Source organism: Saccopteryx leptura, chromosome 3, assembly GCF_036850995.1.
Source record: "Saccopteryx leptura isolate mSacLep1 chromosome 3, mSacLep1_pri_phased_curated, whole genome shotgun sequence".
NCBI lineage: Eukaryota > Metazoa > Chordata > Mammalia > Chiroptera > Emballonuridae > Saccopteryx > Saccopteryx leptura.
In genome coordinates, this window is record NC_089505.1 from 262,811,148 (window position 1) to 262,829,764 (window position 18,617).

Genomic DNA, 18,617 nt, shown 5'->3' on the forward strand with positions numbered 1-18,617 from the left:
AACAGTGAAACATGTTTAGTTTTCCTTTTAGTTTTTAATTTTTCTTTTTTCTTTTACACCTAATTTTATTATTATTATTATTACTTTTTTAGTGAGAGGAGTGTAGGCAGAGACACCCACATGCTCCCTTACCAGGATCCACCCGGAAAGCCCACTAGGGGTCCTTGCCCTGCCTATCTGGGGCCCTTGCTCTGGTGCAACCGGAGCCACTTTTTTTTTTAGTGTCTGAGGCAGAGGCCATGGACCATGGACCTCAGTGCCCAGGGCCAGCTTGCTCTAATTGAGCATTGGCTGCAGGAAGGGAGAAGAGGAGGGAGAGTGGGAGGGGTGGAGAAGCAGATGGGCGCTTCTCCTGTGTGCCCTGGCCGGGAATCGAACCCAGGACATTCACACGCCGCTCTACCACTGAGCCAACCGGCCATAAATTTTTATGACATTATATTTATCAACTCCGTGAATGAAATAGCTTTTCAGGTAACCTAAAAGCTGTTTTTTTCTTTTGCTTAGTAGTAAATTTTTGCTTTAATGATAGCCAGATTAGATTATAATGTTAAGTTTCTTAAAGAGCAATCTCTTAAAAGCAGAGCTGTAAAACTCGTGTAGTTTTTAGTAATAAATTCTCAACATTTTTTTGAATTAGTGATTTTTCTGAAGATATAGTGTGACACTGAGGCATCTCATTTTAGTGAGTGCTAAGACTTTTTTCCATTTTTTGAATATCTGTATATACACATTGTATGAAGATGATTTTTCAGAAAAACTGTTTTGGATTTGAGGTCTTGAGAGTTGATAAACTTTTATAGCTTGAATGATTTGGACACAGGATTTGCATGAAAAACATTTTATAGTAAATAAAAGTAGATGCAGGTATTCTAATACACAAGTTAGAATGGGTTTAAAATGTAGGGTATAAAGTTAATCTTTAACATTTTAAGTTTTGGCTTGACTTTAGGGACGTGTGTGTGTGTGTGTGTGTGTGTGTGTGTGTGTGTGTGTGTAGAGCAAACATAAATATGTCAAAGCCATATGGTTAAAATAAAATAATGTTCTAATTTCAGATTTCTTCTCTTTCCATTTTTAGTTGTTGACCTCCTCTACTGGAGAGACATTAAGAAGACTGGAGTGGTGTTTGGTGCCAGCTTGTTCCTGTTGCTTTCATTGACAGTATTCAGCATTGTGAGTGTAACGGCCTACATTGCCTTGGCCCTGCTCTCTGTGACTATCAGCTTTAGGATATATAAGGGTGTGATCCAAGCTATCCAGAAATCAGATGAAGGCCACCCGTTCAGGTGAGATGTTTGGAAAACAAGGCAAACTTCAGCAACATTGTAAACAATTTGTATTGAGACTTCATTCTACTATCTCTAGAGTTATAAGCATGTATCTGTTACTGCTTAAAAGTAATTACAGTATTTTGCACCCTGGCTGGTTGGCTCAGCAAGAGTGTTGGCCTGGCATGTGGAAGTTCCGGGTTCAATTTTGAGTCGAGTCACATAGGAGAAGTGACCATCTGCTTTTCCACCCCTTCCCTCCTTCTCTCTCTTCCCTTCCTGCAGGCATGGCTCGAATGGTTTAAGCAAGTTGGACCTGGGTGCTGAGGATAGCTCCATGGCTGCTGTTTAGGTGATAAAATAGCTTGGTTGCTGAGCAACGGAGCAGCAGCCCCAGATAGGCAGAGCATTGCCAGTAGGGGGGTTGCTGGGTGGATCCCAGCTGGAACACATGTGGGAGCCTGTCTGTCTGCCTCCTTGCCTCTCACTTAAAAAAAAAATTTTTTTTTTTTTTTTTTTTCTAAAAAGCTATATGAAGATGCTTTTGGTATTTCCTCAAGGTCATTTCATAGGCTCGTGATGGAAAAGACTGGGTATATATATCATTAGCCTAACTCTACTACTTAGTAGTAATATTATTTATTAGAAGTAGGAGTTGGTTGTCTAATTTTATTTTAATGGAAGCTATATCCTTTTAACATGGTTAGGATGGTGATTTCTATTTCTTTATTGCTTACATTTTATACTATCTGATAAGAGAAATACCGTTCTTTCCAATAGTGTGTTTATCTTTTTCTGTTATGCTTTCTCATCATGCCTGTGTCTCTTTTTACCATTCTTTATCCAGTTTCTTCTTCTCTTTCCTTCAGGCATACTTCCATGTTATCCTTTGGAGAGCTCCTTTATTTCAGCATTTCCTTGTCTCTGAACCACTACCTGCTGCCCTTAGTTTTACAAGCACACACACTAGCAACCGTGTGTCTAACTGATGAATGGTACAACTCTTAGCTTGGGTCTTCTGCATCACTTCACAGTTGGCATGGTTTTCCACCCCTTTCTAAAAGTTGGGATCTAGTTTACATAAAATTCAGTGATTTTTTTTGTATATTCACAGAATTGTACAAGCATTACCATCTAATTCCAGACATTTTCACCAAAGCAAAAAACCCCCACTTCATACCCATTAGTGGTCACTATCTCCCAGCCCTGGATGGTCACTAACTCATCATGTCTTTAAATGAACCTTTTTTCTCAAACTTGTTAATTTTCATCAGAAGCACCACTGTTATCCTAAAGTTTTCATGTTATTTTCGTTTCCATTTCATAGTAAACAAAATAACAACATAAGCACCACTATTATCCTAAAGTTTTGATGTTATTTTTGTTTCCATTTCATAGTAAACAAAATAACAACATTTGGTTGTTTTCTCTGCTCTCTCAGTCTAGAACAAGAGTCCAGAAACTGTAGCCATGGACCAAATCCAGTCTGCTGCCAGCTTTTGTAAATAAAGTTTTACTGACACACAACCATACTCAGTCATTTAGCTGCTTTCACGCTGTAGCAGCAGAGTTGAGTTGTGTGTGAGAGACCATATGGAATTTAAACCCTAAAATACTGACTGCCTAGCCATTTATAGAAAGTTTGCCTACCCCTGGCTAGACTTCACTTGTTACCAAACTGGTTTCTGGTTACCTCAGATTACTTTAACTCTTTACAGATGTCAGATTAATTTTTCTCAAATAGCACTTTTATCACATTTTTAGGGGTAGGGGCTTTCTGTTCATTATAGGATGAAATCCAGATAGCTTTGTCTTGTCTTTCATTTATCCCTTCTAGGGTTTTGTGCCCATTTTCTGCTGCCTTCTTAGCTCCCCAGATGCCCTAATCTACCATGTGTTTTATTCGGTTCTGTGTTTGGTTTTAAGTCCTAGCTGCCTAGCTAACCCTGACTCAGAATGATCAGAGAGTTAACTTCTGTTGCAATAAGTATGGCTTTGAATTGTTCTCTAATTATTTAGTATACGACCACTTTTTCCAAATAGGTTATAAAAATGTAAAAACTAATTTGGCAAGACAAGTATCTATTTGGGCGTGAATGAGTATGTAATTAACCAGAACATGATCCAGTGATGTCAGTGGGTAGGCTTAAATTAGTTTTAACAGTATCCAGGAAGAGACCTACTGAATTATCTTGCTTATTATAAAGACTGGTGATTTATTTCTCTCTAGCTTTCCCTTCATATTGATGAAGTTACAATGTGACATAAGTTTAGGGGAGAATCCAGTATTTATTGACTGGCTCTTACGTGTCTGGCCTTTTACAGAGGCCACTCTATGAGATAGATGGTATTACTCCATTTTACCGAGGGAGAAGCCACTTGAAATTGCAGCTTTGATGTGGCAGAACCATATCATCTCACAAACCATAAAGGAATATGGTTTTTAATTAGTTATAGTGAAATATATAAAAACATTGTGAAGCTAAAACTTCTGAATTATCTACAATTTAAATTTTATACATCATTGGATTTTAAAGACTTGGAAAAAACTGGTAGTTTTTCTTTATTTCCTTAGAAACACTTTATTCTTAGCTCAAAGGCTAAGTCATTATAGCCATTATAACGCATATGCAACCAACATGGACAGTTTTTCCAACTTCCGCAGTCACACTAATGAAGATGACATCGTGCAGTTTGTACATGACGCCTGTGGTCAGGAAACAAGTGATGACAGTGTGGCAGTGCATTAGTATCACATAAATGCCATCTGAACAAACGTAAACATCTACAGGACGTCGTCTTTGTGCCTGCGGGCCAGGCATCTCTCAGCAAGAACAAAATTAGTGGTACGGAGAAGCAGAACACCAGCCTAAGTTCTGTCAGCTGCTTTTCTGTATTTCTCAAAGCTGCGTAAATAAATTACTGCTAATTTAAGGGGAGATATGAATCTTAGAACAATTTTAACTTGATAATAACTTAATATTCATTAATAATAAGAAACTGTGTGCTAGACCATTGTACTAGTAAAGATATGTTCTTAGTCCTTCACAGTTTATACTGTAATAGGCAAAATATACAAGTATACACATGTCCATATTTCAGGGCTAGATATGGTAAGTACTATAAAGGTAATATAAAAGAAGCATCATTAGAGTTATATAATAGGCTGTGGGGGAAGAGAGAGTAGAAGTGGCTTCATGTACGGGCGGTATTTGAGATGGGGCCAACTGACTGGCTATGTTATCACCACCAGGTGAGAGGAGAGCATTGTGGGTTGGGAAAACAAAGGCAGTAAGATTGAAATGTTTGATGAGTGGTTCATTTTTGGCTGCAGTATAGTGAGTAGTGGAAAATAAGGTTGAAAAGATTTAGGAGGGTGCTGGTTGAAAAGTTGGAACCATAAAATCACAGAATGTTTGAGACTGAAGGGATTTAGGAAGGTTTGTTTCTCTAATTTTATATGAAATTGGAATTATGACCCAGAGAAGTTAAATACGTTTTGCAGGGTTGCGTAGTTAGGTAATAGCAGCTCTCCTAACTCCCACCTGTGTGCCATCTTAATAGCACCATCTAGGGAGCTCAAATAAAACTAATCTGCCACTGGCCGAAGGGAATGAATCAGAATGCTGACAGATTAGGGACTTCTTTGGATCCTGATAGAATATTCCACTTTAAATAATGAGCACTTAAACTAGCATGATGCCACAGTGAATAGAAATGAGGAGACATATTGGGGGTGTATTGCAGAGGTAAAACTGGAGAAAAGGAGTTATCAAAGAGGAATGTTATTTTTAATATAAGTAACTAATGTCCACTGACATGGGAAAGTGATGAGTGACTAAATAAGGAACTACTACTTCCAGTAGATTCAGGAGAATGCCCGTCACTTTGATTTGGCTCTACTTTGCCAAGATAAAATGGCTTCTTTGAAATAATAACTAATGAAGCAGTTCCTTGCATTCCTGCAGACTTGACCCTCCACACTCACACACACAGCACATTAGAATTATCTTCTTAGATTTAACAATGCCAGCCATCTCAATATAGATTAGGACATCTACATTTTTTTTACTGGGTTTGCCACTATACTTTTGACGGCCTTTCACTGCCTGGGGCTTGACATTTTGGGCAGTTTTCCCTAAAGATTAGGTTGAGAGAGTGTAGTATTTGGAAATAAATAGGATCTTTGTCAAAAAACTTGATGAAATTGTATGATGTCAACTTGAAGAAAAAACCCCATAATAGTGACTACCATTTACAGAGTAATTTTTTGTGTCTGTTTGTGTTAAGCACTTTACTCATTGTATCCTCATGGCAATCGCCATTTAATAAATGAAGAGACTGAGGCTTAGAGGGAAGACTGCACTTCCCAGTGATACAGCACCAAGTGGCAGACACTAAGATTCAAGGTCAGGTCAGTCTGGCTTCAAAACATATCCTTTCTTCTGTGCTCGTCAGATGACAGCGTACCCCTTTCTCGGTGAATGTTTACATGGTGCTTAATTTAGAAACAAGGCTTTTATAGTAAAATATTTTATTAATTTCTCCTTTTTACAGATACGTAATTGCTGAATGCAGACATCTAGGCAAAGCCACTCCAATCAGTGACAATTGTGGTGTGTTTTGTTTCCTAGGGCGTATTTGGAATCTGACGTTGCTATTTCTGAGGAGTTGGTTCAGAAATACAGTAATTCTGCTCTTGGTCATGTGAACTGCACGATAAAAGAACTCAGACGCCTCTTTTTAGTTGATGATTTAGTGGATTCTCTGAAGGTAAGGATATTTGCTTTTTATTTTTGACATACCCAGAATTTAATATCAAGCAAGTTAGGAGTGTCATTCTATTTTTCTATATCAAGGTAAATGATAAAAACTTAATGAAATCATGTTACAGTAAACTTGGGCCTCAAAATTCAGAATCCAGTCAGATATTTAAGATGGAGGAAAGTAGTACTTTTATAAAGTCATACTTTCGGAAAGCATAAAAATTAAAAATGAGAAAATTAAAGGGAATAAGAACAAAGACAAGAAGGACAAAGGTGAATAGATTTCATACTAGACGTGATTTACTGTTGGATTTTTGTTTTAGAGTCTAGCACTTAATTTCTTACATTGTGTGTGATTCATATACAAACATAAGCTATTTAATATTTTGGACTTTTGGGGGAGCATGTTTATTCTGGAAGAGTTTTAATATGAAATATACCTCAGCTAACCTTCAGTCAGTAATTGTTGGAAGTTTTTCTTTAGATTTTGGATTTTGGTACATAGCTGTTAGAGTTTCAACTTGCAAATAAACTCTCCCAAAGTTCAGAATGACTTAAACCAATAACCAGTCATGTAACATGAGCCCCAAGCATTGGGGCTTTCGGGACATTAGTGCTTCTTCTTTACAGAGGACTTGCTGTTTGTGTTTTCTGTGCTATTGCCTGTGACTCTGCTTAAGATAGACTTGTTTCCAGTCTAAGCCTGTGTAGAAATGTACTATATTACTAATTATCATAATTTTTCTTTTCCAAGAGTAATGTGCTGGTTTGCAATTTATCATGCAAGCCGAGATACAGCAATAGAGTAATTCGTCCTTTAGACCCAGTGAAACAATTTCTGGGCTGGTCAGAATAGGTTTAAATGCCCAAGTTGCTTTTAACAAACATCTTAGCCTTAAAAGCCAATAGATGGACATTATTTTCAGCTCTGTACTCTTTCAGTTTGACTTGGAACCCCAGTTACTAGTAACATTAATGGCAGGGGTCCCCAAACTTTTTACACAGGGGGCCAGTTCACTGTCCCTCAGACTGTTGGAGGCCAGACTATAAAAAAAATATGAACAAATCCCTGTGCACATTGCACATATCTTATTTTAAAGTAAAAAAACAAAACGGAAACAAATACAATATTTAAAATAAAGAACAAGTAAATTTAAATCAACAAACTGACCAGTATTTCAATGGGAACTATGCTCCTCTCACTGACCACCAATGAAAGAAGTGCCCCTTCTGGAAGTGCGGTGGGGGCCGGATAAATGGCATCAGGGGGCTGCATGCGGCTCACGGGCCATAGTTTGGGGACCCCTGATTAATGGTAATAAATTAGTTTCCTTTTCTTCCTTATTCTCTCTTTTTGTATAGAGTGCTTGTGTTTGGTGAGTTATTTGTAATAGTGCTTTGACATCAGTCTGTAAATATAGATCATGGTTATTTGGGATAGCTCATCAGTTAGTTTCGAAAGGAAACACAAATTTTTGAGTAAATGAAATAGAATCTTGTACACATGAGTCCTAGAAGAAACCAGTTCCTGTTCATTGAAGTGTGATGTTGCTCTATATACCTTGATCATTGGGGTAGAACATGAATGAGTAATTAATTACTGAGAAGAAGGTATAAGTACAGTTTAAGATGAAAGGTTTGTGAATGGAAACTGATTGAGAAGAAACACTGTAATTAGTGATACAGGGCTTCAAAGAGCAAAGGACCTCTCTGAATTTAGCACTGGTAGGGGGTGACTTCAATCAAATAAAGGCATCAGGATGCTTGATAGAGGAGAGGAGTCATTGATTTTGTAGATTTAATGAAAACAGCAGCAGATATAACCCAAAAGTCATCCTTCATATTTGCATAGTTTAACTAGAAGGCAGCTATATATTTTTATAATTTAATAGTTTTCTTGAGAAGAGGCATTATTGAAGAAAGCTATTTAAAAGCAAAACAAATTGATCTGAGAATGAGTCATTATTTTCCAGTTTTTACAAGTTTGAATTTAAATTTCACTTATCTTTAGTCAAAAGAATGGTTATTTTTTCTTTCAGAGTTTATTGTCATCTATACACAGCCCTATGTGTAGGTAATGATATAGATGTGGAAATTATTTGCAAAAGCTAGAGGAGTGAGAAAATATTAGAGGAAGCTTGATTAAATGCTTAAAAAACACTTTAAATCTGTTCTGCACAAGTGTGTAAAAGGGTATGAGGAAATTTTATGAATAAATTTTATGAGATAAAGAAATTTTTTTGTTAAATCATTTTAAAATTTCTTTTGAAAATTAACTTAGTTTTTTTTTTAAAGCAATTATGTTATTCATGAGGAAGCTAGCATAAATGGGAGAAACTGAACTCGATACATTCTTGCCCTGAGTGACTACTGATTTGAAAGTAACAGAACGTGGCACATACTGAGGTAGATTTACTTTCTGGAACATTTTATTTTTATGAAGCTTTCTTATATTTTTAAAACATTCTTTGTTTTTTAATATTGGGGAAAAAAGATTCGCATTAAAATTATAGTTTACTACTTTTTCTCCTTATGGATTAGCAGTACTTTTGAAAAGAAAAAGTAAATGAAGAAAATTTATATGAATAGTTTTCCTGTGTTGTGTTTTTTGACACGTCCAAAGCTCAAGGAAAGCGGCTTGGTGACTTCCTCTGAAGGTGATTCTTTCAGGGACCCAAATAAGTAATAGTTGCAACATACTAGCCCATAGAAGGAACTTTGTGTTCATTTTTAAAATTTTTTATTGAATTTATTGAGGTGGCATTGGGTAATCATATAGGTTTCAGATGTCCAGTTTTATATCATCTGTATGCTGTACTGTGTGTTCACCACCCCAAGTCAAGCCTCTTCCATCTCCGTTATCCCCCTTGACCCTCTTCGTTCTCCCCGCCCCTCCCCTCTGGTAACGACAGTGCTGTTGAACTTTGCGTTTAGGTCTCAAAACCTGTCGAGGGAAAAGAATAAAGCAGGGGATCTTTTTCTCCAATGCAAAGGTGATGAGTACACACTCTGATAACGTAGGAGGAAGGTCTTCTTTGATAACCCTTGTGGTTCCTGCTACAGGGGTGACTTCAGTGAACCTTTCTTCATGCCATTGTGTGCGAGTAGTACAGAGTCCATCGTGTGTTTCCACTGAATAAGGGCGCTAGAACACAGGCGAACGCTCAGAATGTGTACTGAACAGAGCAGATACAGAATTTAATGCTCTTGGACTCTAAAAAAAATGACTTAACAGTATTCTCTTTATAGAGAGAGTTCCTTGAGCAATTGTCACTCCTCACTTTTTGTTTATATAGAGAGCATTTTTAAAAAGGAAATGTTTTGGGGGGTTTTACTACTGTATTTGCCTTTAGCTATAGCAGCTGGTAGAGGCATATTCTCTCTCTAAAGCGAGCAAAAATTGTTTTTTGTAATTCTCATTCTTTTTTTTTTATGTTTTCAAATTAAAGAAAAAATCAGTTTGCCCTGAATATATTTATTTCCTTATATTCAGATTTTAAATTTGTGAAAAGTTTACTAATAGCTCCAGTCTTTCCAGTTACCAGATGAATTTGTAGAACATTTTAATTTTATAGGAACTAGCTTTTGATTGGAATTACTTTGATTTTAGATCTAAGATTCATAGTTGGGAAATTGAAAAGTACCCTAATTTCAAGAAAATGTAGTGGAAATTAGTTTTATTTATAATTTTTTTTAAAAAATTAGGAAATAAACATTATATTATGTTGATTATTTAAAATAATAGCTTTTAAACAAAATTTTAAAAGATGGTTTTGGTGCCCTCATATTTATATAATCTACCTTTCTAGATTCTGGGTCACAATTACCTCTACTTCTATTTGAAACCTTCTTCCTCAGAAATTGAAATTTTTAGAGCCACTACTGTTGTTAGCACTGAAACATTTTTCTTCTCGCTTGTTACCTTTTTGGGGGCAGTGTGAGGGGGAGGAGCCTGTTCTTTCAAATGTGATTGGAGAAATAACTAAGTTCCAACGTTCATTAGGCCTATGATACATAGACCTGCGGTGAGATGGTGGTTACCACTGGGCCTGGCCTAGGTCCCCAGGGTGCTTGACTTGGACAAATAAAAAGTGTTTGCAGATCTTTCCTTTTAAATTCTGTGTAATCAGTCCATTTGTTTCGATTCTTTGCAATTAACAATAAGCTTCTAAGTCCTAGAAAAGATTTAAAGTGTCCATAGATTGAGCAACAATCCATTTCTCACTCGATTAATTCTAGGCAAATATTATGGGCAAAATCACTAACAAAATAATTTCAATCCATCAGTAGAACTTATTTCAAACATGATTTTAAAATTTCACCACGGCCCAAATGTTTTGACCAGTACGCAGGCTTTGTTTTAAAGTTATATCTCATAAAGTGGGGAGGAGAATGAATGAAAGGGGAAGTGAATGAGGAATGTTCTCTAGTAAAATTGAGTTGCAAAAGCTGTGTATATGTATCCTTTTCTTGTGGAGTCTAATGTATATTTATTAGTGTCTGAGAAGTCAAAAAGAGGCTGGATAAACCTGATGTTTGTTATTTACATGTTTGTTTATGTTTGTTACAACTATGTTTAAATAACACTGGAACACTCATATGAGATACTTGAACAAACTTAAAACACCTAGTTAAGGTTTAATTGCATTTCTATGATTGACCTTCTATGTAAGGGACCTTTGATAGGGGCTGTTGTTTCAAAACAGTGGTTCTCAGTCCTGGCTGCACATTGGAACCACCTGGGAAGCTATAAAATTTATTGATACCTGGGAAGGGGGAGTGAGGGGGTTCTACCCCATGGAATTGTGATTTAATTTTTCTGCGGATACTGCCTGGAGGATCTCGGATTTTAAAAGTGCATTAAGCTGTAAACCCTGGGCTGCAGTTTCTCCCCTCCCAACCCACTCCCTGCTGTAAAAGGAAAGCACGTGGCCTCCCTGCTGGGCTCGCTCTGGCTTCTTGAGTGAGGCCCTGAGCTTCTTAGAAGGTTTCTGACTTTTGAAACCTAAAATCCCAAGAAAAAGTCTAATAATTTTATTCACTAGATACTAAGAGCAAGTGTTTTAGGCAAAGGTTCTTTTATGTTACATGGCTTTGGGTGATAGAGACTAGATTCTGTATGACAGCAGTTCTGTGACTTTCAGTGAAAATACATGTTAAAATTGTAAGAAAAATTTTATCTGTAGTTGCCTGAATATCAGCCAGCCAGTGTTCCAGAATACAGTCTTAAATCTGAAAGTGAGCAATACAGGGCCTGAACTCCAGAAATAGCTGACCCAAAAGAACATCAGATCTAGCCCTTGGGTGCTTACAAAGTTATTAACATACACGTTTTGACAGTTTCCTTTCTGGTTTCTTTGGTTCACAGAAAATTAGAAGGGAAATGAGTTGGAGAAAATGTAGAGACAAAGTGATATTAATGAATGAAGCTGGAGATTTCAAAAAAGATCAAATACTTCTGTGTTTAAAAGTGCAGAAAACATTTGAAAATGTCAGAATTGCTAAAGTAATATCTGACATTCTGTTAAGCACCTTCCCTTCATTTCCTTTAGAAATGCTCTCCCCACCCCCACTGAGACGTCATCTAATAAAAATCTATAGAGTTTTTTAATGAGGTATGTGTTACACAGTCAAATTTAATTCCTCTGGATAAAAGACAAACAAGACGTGGCCCTTGCCCTCTTTCAGTAAGTACGTATTAGACCTTCACTGGACTTTGTCCTTTTTCCTTCAGTTTCATTGCTGCCCAAAGAGATGAGCTTTGACATCCACGGTTAGTTTGCATTGGCTGTGTTGTTGCAAAGTATTTGCCATGGCATCGCATAGAAATTATAGGTCTAAAATAAGCGGCTTTTTAAAAAGTGACCTGTTTTCTGCCTCTTTATGATAGCATGCACGTTCATGATAAATTTCCATTTATAATGGTTACTCTAGGTGGGGTTAAAGTATAGCAGAGCAGGTAGATTCTAGAGTCAGATAAACCTAAGATCACTGTAACCTCTGGTCTGGCAGCTTGCTTATCTTTCTGTCTCTTTATCTCCCCTTTATTGAACTTATTGGGGTGACAGTGGTTAACGAAAATATACCGGCCTCAGGTGCACAGTTCACAGCACGTATCTGCACACTGTGCTGTGTTCACCCCCCCAAGTCAAGTCTCCGCCCACCATCATTTATCCCTCCCCCCACACTTTTCTGTTCCTCTCCCAACCCTGGCAGTCATGACGCTGTTGTTTGTCCGTCCCTGGCAGTCATGACACTGTTGTCCGTCTGTCCCTGGCAGTCATGACACTGTTGTCCATCCGTGTCCATGAGGGTTTTTCTTTTTTCCCTCAATCCTTTTACCACTACCTGCAGCCAGCCCCAGAGCCCCCCAACACACAGCTGTCAGCCTGCTCTCTGTGAGTCTATCTCTTTTGCTTGTTAGTTCATGTTGTTCATTAGATTCTATGTATGAGTGAATCATGGTACCTGTTCCCTGACTGGCTTATTTCACTTAGCATAATGCTGTCCAGGTGTTATGATGAGATTAACTGACCTAATGTAAGTTCAGAAAAATGGTAGTTGCTGTTTCCTATGTAACAGTTACAGTAATTGTGCACCTGCTGGGTGCTAGTTCTTACCACAGCTCCTTTCTCTTCTGACAGTATTCTCTGGGAGTATATTACCTTACCCAGTATATTTGTTTTGGGGTGTCTGAAGTGTTCAATTTTCTCCAAATTTAGCTGCAACATTTAAAAAATCTGACGTAGCATGTAAAACTGTGAACTTCTGGTTTCTCTTAAATGGAAGAGCTTGGCAGCACTGGCTGCCGGCTGCCGGTGGGGCTGCATCTCCTGGAGAGGGAGGGCGCCTGTCCTGGCCACAGTCCTCATGCGGCCCATGCACTTATGTCACCTGCCAGGCCCACAGACATGGGAGGCCTCCCTCTGTCCCGCTCTTTGCCTCTGGAAAGCCTGGCTTTTAAGAAGTATCCTCCAAGAGGCAAGTGTAGTGACATTGAGCCCCCTTCAGCCCAGGTGCGAAGTCTCAGGCTTCTCTCCTTGTGGATTTGGAGTGGGACCTTGTCAGTGACCTAATGGCTAAATTAGGACTTCTTTTTAGCTTTGTCAGTATCTGAATTCTGTCATACAGAATGACTTTATTGCTAAAGCAATTTCTTCTAAAATGCAGAAGGTAGAACCTTTTCCCTTTATACTTGTGGATGGTGATAGATGAAAATAGCTCTGTAAACTTGCTCAAGTGCAGAAATTATATTTAGCTTCTGCAACAAGAGTCTGTAAAACTATGTGAGAGGGAAAAGGTTTGCTAGAGTCATACTTCAGCCCTTTACCAGTGTTCTTTGCAGTTGCTACGCCCAGGGCAGCATTTCCTTTTTGATTTTCCATTGACAGATGTTAAGAATGCTTGAATTTGTTACCCTGAACATTAATGAAAATCAGTTGTAGGGGTAGCCAGAGTGTTGCTATTTGTAGAACTGACAGTGGGGTGGAGGAGTCCAAAGTGTCTTCCTGACCTGTAGTAAAATAAGCTTATTAGAGTTTGAACACCATAATTACTGCTCAGTACCCAGCAAATAGTAGGCAGTCAGATTTTGTTGAGTGAAGAAAGATACGAAGAAACATATGCTATGGGTGAACAAATGAACAAACTGGCCCATGGCCTGTTTTTTGGGGTTTTTTTTTTTGTTTTTACAGAGACAGAGTCAGAGAGAGGGATAGTCAGGGACAGAAAGACAGGAACAGAGAGAGATGAGAAGCATCAATCATCAGTTTTTCGTTGTGACACCTTAGCTGTTCATTGATTGCTTTCTCATATGTGCCTTGACCATGGGGCTTCAGCAGACCGAGTAACCCCTTGCTCGAGCCAGTGACCTTGGGTCCAAGCTGGTGAGCTTTTTGCTCAAGCCAGATGAGCCCGCGCTCAAGCTGGCGACCTCTGGGTCTTGAACCTGGGTCTTCCGCATCCCAGTCTGATGCTCTATCCACTGCGCCACCACCTGGTCAGGCCCATGGCCTGTTTTGTACAGCCTGGGAACTAAGAATAGTTTTTTACATTTGTAAAGGATAATCAAAGAATATTCAAAGATAATATTCAAAGAATGTGTGACAGCCCTTGTGGCCCACAAAACCTAAAATGTTTATTACCTTACTATTTTACTTTATAGAAAAAGTTCACCAACCAACCCTGCTTTAGAAATTGGAGGTGCTAACTCCTCTCTCCTTTTCATTTACACCATGTTATATGTGCTATATATATATAATCCCTGTAGATGGTGATACTTTTGTTACTTATTCATTAGTGCAGAGTAATTGCCAGACACACAAAAGGCTTTTAATAAGGAAAGAAATTGCTGGTATGAGTATTTTTACAAATCCAGATTGACTTTGTGTTTACAAGTCTTCAAGAACTGCTTTGAACTGTCATTGAGTCTATATACCACATGATGTCAACAAGCTTTAGCACTGGAAGAGAACATCAAAATTCTCTTGTCCAGCCATTCATGGAGAGAAATAAAGGACTTCTCAAAATGAAATCACGTTTTAGAAGCAAAGCCTTTCCCTAGCTGTTATTTGATGAATAGGGGACAGTGAAATCTTACCTTGGGCAGGTTATTAACCTTCTCTGTGTCTGCATCTGCTGTGGTTTTGATAATAGTGCCTACCTCGTGAGGCTGTCAAGAGGAAAAAATGAGTTTATATTTGTAAAGCAATTAAAACAGTGCTGAAACTAATATATAAGAACTATGTTAGAGTTTGTAAAATAAAGAAGGCTGTGGCTAATGAATAATGGTCAGTTTTATTAATAGGTATAGAAGTGTGAGTCCTCATTCCCAGGGTTAATTATGGCTGTTAAAATGTATCACTGTGCAAACAGTGCTTCTGGTCCTTAATAAACTGCTACAGGTGGTATTTTGGTACTTGACACCTAGTCTCCCTGATAATAAGTACTCCCTGCCCCTTTGTTGTTTATTCAGATATGAGATTTTAATGTCTGAATTATTCAGTTCCTGTAGATTGTCAAGTAATTTATTCATACTTTAAAATCAGTTTTAATAGTGAATTCTCATAATACCCTTTCAGTCTTCCCATTTAAAGTTAACTGCGATATTAGAACTGGAGTTATTAACCTTTGGCATATTTTCTGATCTCCAAGAAAATAGGACTATTTGGTAGTTGCAAAGCCAGCAGCCACCACCATCGTGGCCATGCACATGCAGGTTCCCACTGAATTCGGGCAGATGGTAAAGAAACAGTGGAGCCAAAAAGTGGTGGGCCATTTCTTTATTCAAGTCTCACACTGGCCGACGAGCAAACACACAGGGAAAACACTTCCCTCTTCATTCAGTCAGAGCTCACAAAGCCACTGACACATTCTCTGGTTCCACAACCAGGAGGATCTTCTTTGATTCTCCTAGATTCTCCGAGAATCAAAGGCCCTACCAGTCTTAAGGAAGCTCTCCAAGCCCCTCAGCTCTGGTTCCCCATCTGCACACCTTCTCTTTTCCTGCAAACATGGCTTCATGGCTTCTCCTTCAGCACTCTGCATTCTCTCCTCTCTCACTCTGCAAACATGGTTCTTTCTGCCTCTTCTCCTTCTTCTCTCTCTTTTCAAAGCTTTCTGGTGTGAAAACCTCTCCTCCAGCAAACATTAGCAAAAACAATGGCCCCTCCCAAGCAGGAAGGTAATTTGCAATTTCTCAGACCACATATACCTGGTGTTGCCTAGCCCCCAATGCAAACTATAAGCGAGCAAACATAAGAATCATATTTTACAAACTTATTTGACCAACAGTACAAATGAAGCAAATCTGTTATTTTAATTAGGATTCTGAAATCTTGAATTGAGATTGGTGACTTAGAAATAAAATCTCAACTAAGAGACATGGACAGGAGTGTGGTGGTTGGGGGGGGGGATGGAAGGAGGGAGAGGGGGAGGGGGAGGGGTACAAAGAAAACTGGATAGAGGGTGACGGAGGACGATCTCTCTTTGGGTAATGGGTATGCAACAGAACTAAATGACAAGATAACCTGGAAATGTTTTCTTTGAATATATGTACCCTGATTTATTGATGTTACCCCATTAAAATAAAAATTTATAAAAAAATAAAATCTCCATGGTACTTTACCAAGTATCCAAGGACTACGCCTCTTACTAGGTTGGCATTTAAGTGGGATGTTTTTATTTGAAAACTTAAACTTCACTTGAATTTTGTTTTAGGCTAACGTTATTTTTTTTATAGTTTGCAGTGTTGATGTGGGTATTTACCTATGTTGGTGCCTTGTTCAATGGTCTGACACTACTGATTTTGGGTAAGTCTACTAAAGCATTGGAATGAAAAATTATGTGTAAGGAGCTTAGAGATTTATTGGAGAATATTCTCATAGTAGGAAAAATAGAGAAGGTATGTTTGAGCTTGTAATTTCTTTCATTGCTGATACTGTTAATTGAAATGCTATTTTAGTTCCTGAAGAGTGCTCCAGCTAACAGTGATAAACCAGAACAAGGGTGGCCTTATCTGATGGTACACTTGTAAATCTACCTAGCCCACCTATATCTTATAAAGTCTGTGTGGCATAATTAGAAGCCAGGAATGGCTCTTGCATCCATCCTCCCTCAGTTAACTCATGGCTCTGGAGAGGCTCTCCAGTGGTATTTGTATCCAGGAAAGCCCGTGTATTATTCATTCATTAGGAACACTGCCTGTCTAGCTTAGCAGTGTTGCCAGTTTGATGGCTTTTCAGTGTTTGTTCCCTAAATCATGCCAGTTCACTTTAAAGGTTCTATATTTTCTTTTTCAGCTCTGATTTCACTCTTCAGTGTTCCTGTTATTTATGAACGACATCAGGTAATTTCTTAATTGCAGATTTCAGAATACAGAGGTCACTTTATTATGTGGAACTTAGAAATGTAACAGTGCCAGTTTCCAAAGTCTTATAAAAGTGAGAAACATGGTTCACCCCTTTAATTTGTTGGGTCATTGTAATGGTTAATCTGATTCTTTAGCAATGGTAATTTTCTAATAAATCCTTCATACTTCTCTTTCAGGCGCAGATAGATCATTATCTAGGGCTTGCAAATAAGAATGTCAAAGATGCTATGGCTAAGTAAGTATTTAAAATCTGCAACTTTTTTTTTTTTTACTAAGAATGCAGTGTAGTAGACTGAGAACAGTGCAGTCTTTTCATTCATAATTCAGCCATAGAGACTACAGCAAAACTCAGACCTAAAGTGTGATATAATTGCTAAAAGATTTTTTTTCTAATGTTTCGATAATTTATTTCTATGTTTACTATGTGTATTTAAGGCTTTGTTTAAAACTAATTCATGAAGCCAACGTAGCAAAATTACAGCTTGAAAGCCTTAGAATTTCATTTCTTGTACAAGAGTACTATACAAGTTGTTCTTAAAGGATAGTATTTTAAGGAGAAAACAAAATACTTAAAACTTTTACATTGACCTCTCCCCTCACCTTTTTTATTTGTAGGATCCAAGCAAAAATTCCTGGATTGAAGCGCAAAGCTGAATGAAAAAAGTCTGAAATAATTCACAGTAGGAATTTATCTATAAAGGGGATATTCATTGATTACATGGGGGAGGGTCAGGGAGGACATTGCAGTTTCACAGATCTTTATTTTTAGCAATGCAGTGTCTAAGGAAAAGTCACCTGTCTTGACTGCCATGTGTTCATCATCTTAAGTATTGTAAGCTGCTATGTATGGATTTAAACTGTATAATCATACTTGTTTTTCCTATGTGAGGCACTGGTGAATAAAAAAAGATCTGAGAAAGCTGTATATTATACTTTGTTGCAGGTAGTCTTGCTGTATTGTGGGGATTGCAGAGAAAGTGGAGTTGAAAAAAATAACCCTTTTCACAGTTTGTGCACTGTGTATGGTCTGTGTAGACTGATGCAGAGTTTCTGAAATGAAATGTTTAGACGAGATCATACCACTAACGCAGGAATGAACAAGCTTGCCTTTCTGGTATGTTATAGGTGTATTGTGAATTTTACTGTTATATTAATTGCCAATATAAGTAAATATAGATTATATATATATATATCTATATATAGTGTTTTACTATGCTTAGACCTTTACCTTCCAGATTCCCCACAGTGCTTGATATTTCTGGGTCATTGGTTATACATGTGTAGTTTCAAATACATAAGCAGAAAAAAATATATTTGTAAGAGCACTACCATCTGTTTTCCACATGAAATGATGCCATGCACATAGAACTCACCATATGAACTTCATCGCACAGACTTACCGTAGTTAATTTCATCACAAACTCTGAATCTATGGACTGAATCTAATGCTTCCAAAAACGTTGTTTGCAAATATCAAACATTGTTATGCAAGAAGTTATAAAATGAAGATTTATACAATTGTGGTTTAAGCTGTACTGAACTAAATCTGTGGAATGCATTGTGAACTGTAAAAGCGAAGTATCAATAAAGCTTATAGACTTAAAAGATGTTTGGTATTTTGGTTTCATGAAACTGCAGCAGATTAAAAGTCCACACAAAGGGGTATAGACTTTGCTTCAACCAGTGTGGTTTTTAGGAAGGTGTTCAGTT

At 37.7% G+C, this 18,617-nt stretch overlaps 1 protein-coding gene across 3 annotated transcripts in view; it reads left to right on the top strand.

Annotated features, from left to right (window-relative positions):
- The window catches only part of RTN4 (reticulon 4), an 84,834-nt gene extending 66,322 nt beyond the window's left edge, over positions 1-18,512 (top strand). For all 3 annotated transcript variants that reach the window (XM_066378255.1, XM_066378256.1, XM_066378257.1), the window contains 6 exons: positions 1,082-1,289; positions 5,906-6,044; positions 16,278-16,347; positions 16,837-16,883; positions 17,084-17,142; positions 17,523-18,512. In XM_066378255.1, coding sequence (XP_066234352.1) covers positions 1,082-1,289; positions 5,906-6,044; positions 16,278-16,347; positions 16,837-16,883; positions 17,084-17,142; positions 17,523-17,565 — 566 coding nt within the window. In that variant the 3' untranslated portion in view covers positions 17,566-18,512. The remainder of the gene's footprint in view (positions 1-1,081; positions 1,290-5,905; positions 6,045-16,277; positions 16,348-16,836; positions 16,884-17,083; positions 17,143-17,522) is intronic.
- The last annotated feature ends 105 nt before the right edge of the window (positions 18,513-18,617 follow it).